At 41.3% G+C, this 12,643-nt stretch overlaps 1 protein-coding gene across 1 annotated transcript; it reads right to left on the reverse strand.

Annotated features, from left to right (window-relative positions):
- Nucleotides 1-1,140: 1,140 nt before the first annotated feature.
- On the reverse strand, nucleotides 1,141-9,662 carry LOC110499559 (RPE-retinal G protein-coupled receptor-like). Its single transcript, XM_036956363.1, has 7 exons — nucleotides 9,486-9,662; nucleotides 8,692-8,851; nucleotides 8,030-8,151; nucleotides 7,772-7,925; nucleotides 5,665-5,782; nucleotides 5,103-5,216; nucleotides 1,141-3,876 (listed from the first exon to the last, which is right to left on the reverse strand). Exons 1-7 carry the CDS (start codon nucleotides 9,559-9,561, stop codon nucleotides 3,730-3,732), a joined length of 891 nt encoding a protein of 296 aa, XP_036812258.1. The 5' UTR covers nucleotides 9,562-9,662; the 3' UTR covers nucleotides 1,141-3,729.
- Nucleotides 9,663-12,643: the final 2,981 nt, after the last annotated feature.

Consider the following 12,643-nt stretch of genomic DNA (forward strand, 5'->3'; position numbering starts at 1 on the left):
TTTCAAGGCAAAACTGCTCCAGCTCCTTCAAGTTGGATGGGTTCCGCTGGTGTACAGCAATCTTTAAGTCATACCACAGATTCTCAATTGGATTGAGGTCTGGGCTTTGGCTAGACCATTCCAAGACATTTAAATGTTTCCCCTTAAACCACTCAAGTGTTGCTTTAGCAATATGCTTAGGGTCATTGTTCTGCTGGAAGGTGAACCTCCATCCCAGTTTCAAATCTCTAGGAGACTTGAGACCCTCAAGAATGTCCCTATATTTAGCACCATCCATCATTCCTTCAATTCTGACCAATTTCCCAGTCCCTGCTGATGAAAACATCCCCACAGCATGATGCTGCCACCACCATGCTTCACTGTGGAGATGGTGTTCTTGGGGTGATGAGAGGTGTGGGTTTGCGCCAGACATAGTGTTTTCCTTGATGGCCAAAAAGCTTAATTTTAGTCTCGTCTGACCAGAGTTCCTTCCTCCATATGTTTGGGGGGTCTCCCACATGCCTTTTGGCAAACACCAAACATATTTGCTTATTTTTTTCTGGCCACTTTTACGTAAAGCCCAGCTCTGTGGAGTGTATGGTTTAAAGTGGTCCTATGGACAGATACTCCAATCTTCGCTGTGGAGCTTTGCAGCTCCTTCAGGGTTATCTTTGGTCTCTTTGTTGCCTCTCTGATTAATGCCCTCCTTGCCTGGTCTGTGAGTGTTGGTGGGCGGCAGGTTTGTTGTGGTGCCATATTCTTTCCATTTTTTAATAATGGATTTAATGGTGCTCCGTGGGATTTTCAAAGTTTCAGATATTTTATCATAACCCAACCCTGATCGGTACTTCTCCACAACTTTGTCCCTGACCTGTTTGGAGAGCTTCTTGGTCTTTATGGTGCCACTTGCTTAGTGGTGTTGCAGACTCTGGGGACTTTCAGAACAGGTGTAAATATCCTGAGATCACGTGACACTTAAATAAAGTCCACTTGTGTGCAATCTAACTAATTCTGTGACTTCTGACTTGCACTTCTGACTTGCACCAGATCTTATTTAGGGGCTTCATAGCAAAGGACGTGAATACACACACACCACTTTTACATTTTTTATTTTTTTACAGTCTTTTGAAACAAGTTACTTTTTTCATTTCACTTCACCAATTTGATCTATTTTGTGTATGTCCATTACATGAAATTCAAATAAAAATACATTTCAATTATAGGTTGTAATGCAACAAAATAGGAAAAACGCCAAGGGGGATGAATACGGTTGCAAAAGCACTGTATTGATACACCTTCCAAAGTGTAATTGACAACTTCACCATGCTCCAATGTCTGCTTGTTTTCTATTTTTATCCATCTACCAATAGGTGCTTCTCTTTGCGAGGCATTGGAAACCCTCCCTGGTCTTTGTGGTTGAATCTTTGTTTCAAATTCACTGCTCGACTGAGGCAGATAATTGCATGTGTGGGGGTGCAAAGATGAGGGTAGTCGTTCAAAAACACTATTATTGTCCATACAACTAATTGCGTGACTTGTTAAGCACATTTTTTTTTTACTCCTGAACTTATTTAGGCTTGCCATCACAAAGGGGTTGTATACTTACTGACTCAAAACATTTCATATTTTCATTTTTATTAATTTGTAAACATTTTCAAAAAGCATAATTCCACTTTGACATAATGGGGTATTGTGTGTAGGCCAGCGACAAAAGAAAAATCTACATTTCATCTATTTTAAATCAAGGCTGTAACACAACAAAACGTGGAAAAAGTCACGGGGTGTGAATACTTTCTGAAGGCACTGTATAGTCAGGGGTTTCAGCTGTCCCCAATGGAACCATATTTCCTATATAGTGCACTACTTTTGGCTAGGGCCCATAGGGAATAAGATGCCATTCGAGACACAACCATAAAACCCCACAGGGTCCAGGAGACCCAACTAGACAACCACCACCATAGCATGAAATGGCTTGCTTAATAAATCAGAACTGGCTTCAAATAATATTTCATGTCAAATACTAATTAGCCGGGCTTGATTGAGCTTGCCTGGCACAATGGAAACAATGAAATAGTAGCATAAAAGTAATCCTCACTCATCTGGCACTCCGGGCAGGCTAAAGTAAACGCTTAAGGTACTTTAAAGATTTTAAATAGTATTTGAACTCAGGTCTGGCAGCTATAGCTCTTTTGTAGTCTGATATTTGAACCCAGGTCTGGTAGGTATAGCTCTTTTGTTGTCTGATATTTGAACCCAGGTCTGGTAGGTATAGCTCTTTTGTAGTCTGATATTTGAACCCAGGTCTGGTAGGTATAGCTCTTTTGTAGTCTGATATTTGAACCCAGGTCTGGCAGCTATAGCTCTTTTGTAGTCTGATATTTGAACCCAGGTCTGGTAGGTATAGCTCTTTTGTAGTCTGATATTTGAACCCAGGTCTGGTAGGTATAGCTCTTTTGTAGTCTGATATTTGAACCCAGGTCTGGTAGGTATAGCTCTTTTGTAGTCTGATATTTGAACCCAGGTCTGGTAGGTATAGCTCTTTTGTAGTCTGATATTTGAACCCAGGTCTGGTAGGTATAGCTCTTTTGTAGTCTGATATTTGAACCCAGGTCTGGTAGGTATAGCTCTTTTGTAGTCTGATATTTGAACCCAGGTCTTGTAGGTATAGCTCTTTTTGTAGTCTGATATTTGAACCCAGGTCTGGTAGGTATAGCTCTTTTTGTAGTCTGATATTTGAACTCAGGTCTGGCAGCTATAGCTCTTTTGAAGTCTGAAGACTAAGTCACTCATCATTTACAGCTGTACAGTAAAGCGTGTTGAGCATCCCACCATTTCCATGGACAGTTGAGTCATATTGAAGAGCAGCACATGGCAGCACACCTCGCTGCGTTTATTGACAGTGATCAGAGGAAGACATCAGGGAAAGTTCTAGAAGTAAAGCTATTGGATATAAAATATGTTTTACATTATCATGATTCCACTAAAATTCAGTCTCATCCACTTTAAGTTGATTACACTGGTTTTTACTTCCTTCAAAAAATCACTCAACATGAACATGTCATTTTAAGAGCACTGTGGAATTTCTACTAAAACATAGGTCAATGAGTGTCTAGTCAATCATCTCTAGTAAATCATGATACATCATTCAACCTAAGAACAGGTGCCTCTCCCCAAAGTCTATTTGAATGGACAATCACCATATCTCTATTGACAAGCTACATTGGCATATGGTATCCCAAACCAACTAAATAAACAATTGAGATTTACTTTACAACCTTGTACAGATAGCATTCTTCCAATGTGAAACCTACTGCAATGAGAGTGTATGATGATGATTTGTTGTTTGAATATGGTCTTTAGCATAGTATTCGAATGGTTGAATGGAACATGGAACATTCTAATTATATGTATGGTACTGTAACCATAGAATTAGAATGAGTAGAATGGAACATGGAACATTCTAATTCTATGTACGGTACTGTAACCATAGAATTAGAATGGTTGAATGGATTGGAACATTCTAATTCTATGTATGGTACTGTAACCATAGAATTAGAATGAGTAGAATGGAACATGGAACATTCTAATTATATGTACGGTACTGTAACCATAGAATTAGAATGAGTAGAATGGAACATGGAACATTCTAATTATATGTATGGTACTGTAACCATAGAATTCGAATGAGTAGAATGGGAATAGAAACTCTGACCGTTCTATATATATGACTGTAACTAACAAGAACTTCCTTTATCTTCCTTTTAACTTCACAACGACGGGCTCTGTAAACTTCTGGCCAGTCAGGAACTGCCACACCCCTCCTCTGTAGAACTCGTTCCCAAAGGAATAGAGCCAAGCATTGAAAATAGGGTTCATTTTCGCCAAAACAGGAAGCAACTACGAAATGAATAAACATGTTCTCGTTAAAATGATTTAAATCAAACCTCTCCATTGACATGTTATTTAGCTAAAGCATTATCAAGCACAGAAAGAGAAAAATTCAATTAAAAAAGGAAGAAGCTCTCAAAAATAAAGAAGAAGAAGCTCTCAAAAGAAGAAGCTCTCAAAAGAAGAAGATGAAGCTCTCAAAAGAAGAAGCTCTCAAAAGAAGAAGAAGAAGCTCTCAAAAGAAGAAGCTCTCAAAAGAAGAAGAAGAAGCTCTCAAAATATGGGGAAGAAGCTCTCAAAAGAAGAAGAAGAAGCTCTCAAAATATGGGGAAGAAGCTCTCAAAAGAAGAAGAAGAAGCTCTCAAAAGAAGAAGCTCTCAAAAGAAGAAGAAGCTCTCAAAAGAAGAAGAAGAAGCTCTCAAAAGAAGAAGAAGCTCTCAAAAGAAGAAGAAGAAGCTCTCAAAGAAGAAGAAGCTCTCAAAAGAAGAAGAAGAAGCTCTCAAAGAAGAAGAAGCTCTCAAAAGAAGAAGAAGAAGCTCTCAAAAGAAGAAGAAGAAGCTCTCAAAGAAGAAGCTCTCAAAGAAGAAGAAGCTCTCAAAAGAAGAAGAAGAAGCTCTCAAAAGAAGAAGAAGAAGCTCTCAAAGAAGAAGCTCTCAAAAGAAGAAGAAGAAGAAGCTCTCAAAAGAAGAATAAGAAGCTCTCAAAAGAAGAAGAAGAAGCTCTCAAATGAAGAAGAAGAAGAAGCTCTCAAAAGAAGAAGAAGAAGAAGCTCTCAAAAGAAGAAGAAGCTCTCAAAAGAAGTAGAAGCTCTCAAAAGAAGAAGAAGAAGCTCTCAAAAGAAGAAGAAGCTCTCAAAAGAAGTAGAAGCTCTCAAAAGAAGAAGAAGAAGCTCTCAAAAGAAGTAGAAGAAGAAGCTCTCAAAAGAAGAATAAGAAGCTCTCAAAAGAAGAAGAAGAAGCTCTCAAATGAAGAAGAAGAAGAAGCTCTCAAAAGAAGAAGAAGAAGAAGCTCTCAAAAGAAGAAGAAGCTCTCAAAAGAAGTAGAAGCTCTCAAAAGAAGAAGAAGAAGCTCTCAAAAGAAGAAGAAGCTCTCAAAAGAAGTAGAAGCTCTCAAAAGAAGAAGAAGAAGCTCTCAAAAGAAGTAGAAGAAGAAGCTCTCAAAAGAAGTAGAAGAAGAAGCTCTCAAAAGAAGAAGAAGAAGCTCTCAAAAGAAGAAGAAGAAGCAGCGCCGCTCACCATTCTCAGCTTTGGAGAGACCAGTTTGGCATTGCCAAAGCAGGCGTAGATACACATGACTTCGTAGGGTCCCCAGCAGAACAACAGAACCCTCAGTGGTACGCTGGTGTTCCACTGGAAAACAAAGACAGTCAATAAAGTTGTATTGAATTGAATGAAATTTGACTTCTGAGTTACACTATGACAACAATAACATAGAGTCAACATATCAGCATAATATAAATGTATAAAAAAGCAGAACATAATGACTGTTATGTACACACATACAACATTTAGACATCTTACTTTAAATAATTGCAACGTGAAATAATTACAGCAAACATTGTCTACGGGATTATCTTGCTGAGAAGTCTTGTAATCTGAAGTTCACGGAACAACTTTCCCGATGTTCACATACTAGGATTTAACACGCTTATCACGTTGTAAATATAATGAGAAGTATGTTGTTTTTTCTCCCCCTCCCCCCCCAAAGGCCAAATATTAATGGTGTTGTTAAAATGTGTTGCAACGTTCCAAAGAACACGTTCCAAACGTTCTGACGGTAGAACGTTCCAAGGTTTACCCTGTGCTTGTGGATCTTCTTGAAGTATGCGTAAATGGCGTCGTAGTTGGACTTCATGACATAAGCAGGGAAGATAAGGTAGAAGACCGTCAGGGCTCCCATATAGGTCATGTAGTCCCTGTTGAATGGAGATGAACACGGACGATAGAATGACATAAGACACACTGTATTATCCCGTGCATCTCTATGAATGTGGAATACTCACATGTCTAGGGTTGCTAAATTCAGGTCATTTTCAACCCAAACAAATCCACACACTTGAGTTGCAAAATTACAGTAACAAAATTCCCAGGTGTTCCAGAAATACCAGTTGGAGGATTCCCGGAATAATGAGGGAATTAGCAGGAAATACGGAATCGTAAGGGAGTTCTGGAACACCTGGGAATTGTGTTACCAGAATTTTGGAACCCTAGTCTGTGGGAGACATTGCTAGAGAGCTTTTGTTTTATTGTCTGAAATGAATCATCTCAATCCATTAAAGATTTCTAGCAGTGCTCTCTCTCTCTCTCTCTCTCTCTCTCTCCCTCTCTCTCTCTCTCCCTCTCTCTCTCTCTCCCTCTCTCTCTCTCTCTCTCTCTCTCTCTCTCCCTCACTCTGCCTTTCTCTCTCTCTCTCTCTCTCTCTCTCTCTCTCTCCCTCTCTCTCTCTCTCTCTCTCTCTCTCTCTCTCTCTCTCTCTCTCTCTCTCTGTGTGAAATGCTGCATGTTTTCAACTAAGTAAAAGAGCTTACTTTTGAAGTAATCTGTTTGATTGTTTTAAAGCCCTGATCCTGTATTCCACTGTTAACATTTTACAAAGTCAAACAGTGACGTCAACAGCTGGTTGAAACAGAAGGATATTTCTGAGTTTTGGAAGTCTGCTTTTTTTCAAAACTTTCTTTTTTAAAAAATCTTGTGAAACATCAACGACAAATGTGCCGAGGTAACAGTGCGTGAGGGAGATGCTGAGCTACAATAAAATGACCTTTAGAGGTCTGTAATTCCCTGAACCACAGACAAGAGAGAAAATGATGGTGTAATTCCCTGAACCACAGACAAGACAGAACATGATGGTGGAATTCCCTGAACCACAGACAAGACAGAACATGATGGTGTAATTCCCTGAACCACAGACAAGACAGAACATGATGGTGGAATTCCCTGAACCACAGACAAGACAGAACATGATAGTGGAATTCCCTGAACCAAAGATGAGAGAGAACATGATAGTGGAATTCCCTGAACCACAGATGAGAGAGAACATGATAGTGGAATTCCCTGAACCACAGACAAGAGAGAACATGATAGTGGAATTCCCTGAACCACAGACAAGAGAGAACATGATAGTGGAATTCCCTGAACCACAGACAAGAGAGAACATGATAGTGGAATTCCCTGAACAACAGACAAGAGAGAACATGATAGTGGAATTCCCTGAACCACAGACAAGAGAGAACATGATAGTGGAATTCCCTGAACCACAGACAAGAGAGAACATGATAGTGGAATTCCCTGAACCACAGACAAGAGAGAACATGATAGTGGAATTCCCTGAACCACAGACAAGAGGGAACATGATAGTGGAATTCCCTGAACCACAGACAAGAGAGAACATGATAGTGGAATTCCCTGAACCACAGACAAGAGAGAACATGATAGTGGAATTCCCTGAACCACAGACAAGAGAGAACATGATAGTGGAATTCCCTGAACCACAGACAAGACAGAACATGATGTATAATTAGGCTCTCTCTCCCTCAGCTATTTACATCAACAACAATAAAGATCAACAACTAATGCTAGCCAAAATATTTAGTAATGGAAAGTGAAACAGTGCATCCCGAATGCAGGCAGCAAACAATGTGCCAGATGGGATTTACAACCTGATAGCAATATTTTTTGGGGAATAGCAAGAACTGTATTGGGGAATTATATGAATCATGCATTGAACTGCATCCATCGATTTCCCCAACAACGCCTTAGTGTACGTCACGGGAACGTTGAGTCGAATAGAACCTATTTTTAAAACCTCTTCTAAAGTTGGATAAACTGGGAGTATGATCATTTTTTTGACTGATATTATGATTATGATGAAACGCTTGTCAGTTCCACTTTAAAATGTAGCCTACTTGTCTCCTTTGGTGTAGTCTAGAGTGCAGCACGTCCTCATTGGCTCAAAGTCATACACTCCCCATCCAGTCAGAGGGACGGCCGCCCAGAAGATGGCCAACCCCCAGATAATGATAGAAAAAGTCCAGGCCGTGCTCCAAAACAGCTTCTGATCTGGAACAAAATAACGTTGTTATATTTATTTAACATTTTCCAAGAATGTGTTTGTAGCTTTGTAGATGTATATAGATAAAGCTATAATATAGGATACTACCCACTGGTGACATATTGGTGATATCTGTCCCAGGCGATGGTAGCCAGGAAACTGATGGAGGCCAGAACTGCTGTCATCCCTATGACGGCGTGGTTGCTACATCCGTCTTGACCCCAGGGCCAGTGTCTAGGGTGACGAGAAGAGAGGAGCGCATTTAGGCTGCGTTTACACAGGCAGCCCAATTCTGATCTTTTGTCCGATTATTGGCAAGAGATCTGATCTGATTGGAACAAAAGGCCAATTATTGGCCAAAGATCAGAATTGGGCTGCCTGTGTAAACTCAGCCTTAGTGTTTCTAATCCAATCAGGCATAAACCGGTTTCAGAATGGCTACATTCCGACATAAACATGATGACTCATTTCGCAGCTAATTGTTATACCAAATACACCTACTTTGACTTGTGGTTCTATTCAGTTGAACTATAAAGTCATGATCACACACACTAACATTACAGCTTTGTGTAGTAAACGATCTATCCATCATAGCTATTCAGATATACATGGGAAAAAAAGGTGTGCCTCACTAGAACGATTTGTCCTGATGTCCTGTCTCTAAAACAAATATTTGATCAAACGCATAACAGCGTTTTAACAACAATTATTGTACACATAAGTCAGGAAACCTCCACGGGCGTTACTGCAGCGTCAAAGGATAATCATTTATACCTGTACGATAAGCTGGCGTATGCAGCGATCAGGCCGGTTGTATTGAGCATAATGTCAGCCACGGCGAGGTTAAAGACAAGGAAGTTACTGGGAGTTCGCATTTGCTTTACGCTAATATAGGCCAATATTGAAACGGCGTTGAGGAAGAATCCGACAAGACCTAAAAGACACGGAGAAAGAAGAGAAATCATCAGGGGGGGGAGACAAAGACTAAAAATGGACGTTTAACATTTCAGTTAAGTTATATAGCCTATATGTGAATAGGATATTATAATGTCAGAAATCGTTGAATTTTATCTACACAGACTTTTATTTTACTATTTCACATGTCAACCTTACAGAACCGCATCTTCAAATCCTTGTGGATTATTCACATCTTCCAGTGACAATCTTGGCATGATTTAAAATCAGTAGACCTGTCCCTTTAAGATCTCTTTAAAATCAGGAGACCTGTCCCTTTAAGATCTCTTTCAAATCAGTAGACCTGTCCCTTTAAGATCTCTTTCAAATCAGTAGACCTGTCCCTTTAAGATCTCTTTAAAATCAGTAGACCTGTCCCTTTAAGATCTCTTTAAAATCAGTAGACCTGTCCCTTTAAGATCTCTTTAAAATCAGTAGACCTGTCCCTTTAAGATCTCTTTAAAATCAGGAGACCTGTCCCTTTAAGATCTCTTTAAAATCAGTAGACCTGTCCCTTAAGATCTCTTTAAAATCCCATCTCCATCTGGATGCCATTTCGCTAACGCAAATAACAGCTTTTCTTTCAAATTTTTACCATAAAATATTTCACTTACCCCCAACAAGAAGAGCTGAACCGAATGCAAACATGTCAAAATCGGAGAATCCCTCCGGTAATGAGTATGCTGCCATTTTTGATGGCCACTATTATTGTCGGACACTACAGATAGTTCCTCAACGTTTATTCTCGCGTCTGAAAGTGCCAGAGTTTTGACTGAACTCCTTATAAAGGCTCTTTCACGTGAAAAGACCATGCAAGGACTTATCTGATGTAAAACCCTTACCAATCCCTACAAGAATGTACTAACAAAGTGGCGCAATAGCAGAAGAGTTTGACACACACTGGGCAACAGCTATTTTTTATTTTCCCGATGAAAAAAAAAAATCCCTAAACGGTCGTGTTCATTGAAGTGGTTTCTGCGCACCAATTTTGCAAGCACAGAACTGACAGGGAAACAGACTTTCTCAAATTGTTGGCTCTTAATGACCAATAACAGACTTTATATTATCACTGAACTCTAAACCTACAGGTCATACATTCTTAGTACACTTAGTAGGCTAAACAGTATATGCCGTGTGAAGATGAAGGATCTCTTACATCGATAGGTAGGACCTACCTGATGCCTCAGCCATCCATGACATCATAAGTAACTGTGCGTGTCAGTTGGAAGCTGACACTGCATAGTGAATGGACTGAGAGACCCTTGTCCAGTGAATTATTGGTTTAACAATGCAACAAGTTTAAATGTAGCAATCCTTTAATCTGGCTAAATGTTGGTGGGTGAAAGAAAACCTTAGTTCCAAGAACGTAGCGTATGTTAGTGATGTCCCAAAGTCACCTAACCATTTCGTACATTTTTTCACACAAAAATAACACCAAAAATCTGAACAGACACAACAAACACAGTCGACAAGACAACAATGTCATACAAGGAGCTCCAGCCCATGACAAATCACAGTCAACACCATTAGTTCAGGTTCATTCTTAATCCATAGATCCCAAACGTTGCAGTTTTAAAGCAGGTTTTCTGTTTGTTCTACAGGTTTTGCCATTGGGGGGGCGATTTTGTTTGTGCAATTTTATTTTTAAAAATTCATGCAATTCTACTAATTTAGCCGTGCGGCAAAAAATATTTTTTGCAGTTTTAAAGGAAATGTTCTGAAATTCTACAAGTTTTGCCATGACTTATGCCACGTTAATGATAACAATGCAGGCCCTCTGGAGGTCAGGGCCCTCTGGAGGTCAGGGCCCTCTGGAGGTCAGGGCCCTCTGGAGGTCAGGGCCCCTGGAGGTCAGGGCCCTCTGGAGGTCAGGGCCCTCTGGAGGTCAGGGCCCTCTGGAGGTCAGGGCCCTCTGGAGGAAAAAAATAGCTAGCTGACATGGCTAATTGAGAGACCGTCAGTGACTGACAAAACCAGAGAAAAACTGCTGATGCACAACCACATTTCAAACTCACACCTTTTGTGTATTCTACTACTCTAAATTTGAACAGTAAATTGAGACTAAAGTTCCTATTAAAAACAAACAGACACAAAAAAGGGTATTTTCATAACATAAAACCAGCCGGGGACGGCAGGTAGCCTAGCGATCAAGAGCATTGGGCCAGTAACTGAAAGGTTGCCGGTTCAAATCCCCTACGTGAAACATCTATCGATGTGCCCTTGAGCAAGGCACGTAACCCTAATTGCTTCTGGGAGTTTCTCTGGATAAGAGCATCTTCTAAATGACTGTAATGTCAAGACATTAACATTAGAGCTTGCTCCCTGTTTAGTGCACTAACCTTGACCAGGACCAGTAGAGCACTAACCTTGACCAGGACCAGTAGAGCACTAACCTTGACCAGGACCAGTAGAGCACTAACCTTGACCAGGACCAGTAGTGCACTAACCTTAACCAGGACCAGTAGAGCACTAACCTTGACCAGGACCAGTAGAGCACTAACCTTGACCAGGACCAGTAGAGCACTAACCTTGACCAGAACCAGTAGTGCACTAACCTTGACCCGGACCAGTAGTGCACTAACCTTGACCAGGACCAGTAGAACACTTACCATGACCAGGACCAATAGTGCACTAACATTGACCAGGACCAGTAGTGCACTAACCTTGACCAGGACCAGTAGTTCACTAACCTTGACCAGGACCAGTAGTGCACTAACCTTGACCAGACCAGGACCAGTAGTGCACTAACCTTGACCAGGACCAGGACCAGTAGTGCACTAACCTTCACCAGGACCAGGACCAGTAGTGTACTAACCTTGACCAGGACCAGTAGTGCACTAACCTTGACCAGGACCAGTAGTGCACTAACCTTGACCTTGACCAGTAGTGCACTAACCTTGACCAGGACCAATAGAGCACTAACCTTCACCAGGACCAGTATAGCCATAACCTTCACCTGGACCAATAGTGCCCTACCTTGACCAGGACCAGTAGAGCACTAACCTTGACCAGGACCAATAGAGCACTAACCTTCACCAGGACCAGTATAGCCATAACCTTCACCTGGACCAATAGTGCCCTACCTTGACCAGGACCAGTAGAGCACTAACCTTGAACAGGACCAGGACCAGTAGAGCACTAACCTTGAACAGGACCAGGAACAGTAGAGCACTAACCTTGATCGGGACCAGGACCAATAGTGCACTAACCTTGAACAGGACCAGAAGAGCACTAACCTTGACCAGGACCAGTAGTGCACTAACCTTGACCAGAACCAGGACCGGTAGTGCACTAACCTTGACCAGTAGTGCACTAACCTTCACCAGGACCAGTACCAGAAGTGCACTAATATTGACCAGTAGAGCACTAACCTTGACCAGGACCAGTAGAGCACTAACCTTGACAAGTTGTGCACTAACCTTCACCAGGACCAGTAGAGCACTAACCTTGACCAGGACCAGGACCAGTAGTGCACTAACCTTGACCAGGACCAGTAGTGCACTAACCTTGACCAGGACCAGGACCAGTAGAGCACTAACCTTGACAAGTTGTGCACTAACCTTCACCAGGACCAGTAGAGCACTAACCTTGACCAGACCAGGACCAGTAGTGCACTAACCTTGACCAGGACCAGTAGTGCACTAACCTTGACCAGACCAGGACCAGTAGTGCACTAACCTTGACCAGAACCAGGACCAGTAGTGCACTAACCTTGACCAGGACCAGTAGTGCACTAACCTTGACCAGAACCAGGACCAGTAGAGCACTAACC

This window comes from Oncorhynchus mykiss, chromosome 20, assembly GCF_013265735.2.
Source record: "Oncorhynchus mykiss isolate Arlee chromosome 20, USDA_OmykA_1.1, whole genome shotgun sequence".
Classification (NCBI taxonomy): domain Eukaryota; kingdom Metazoa; phylum Chordata; class Actinopteri; order Salmoniformes; family Salmonidae; genus Oncorhynchus; species Oncorhynchus mykiss.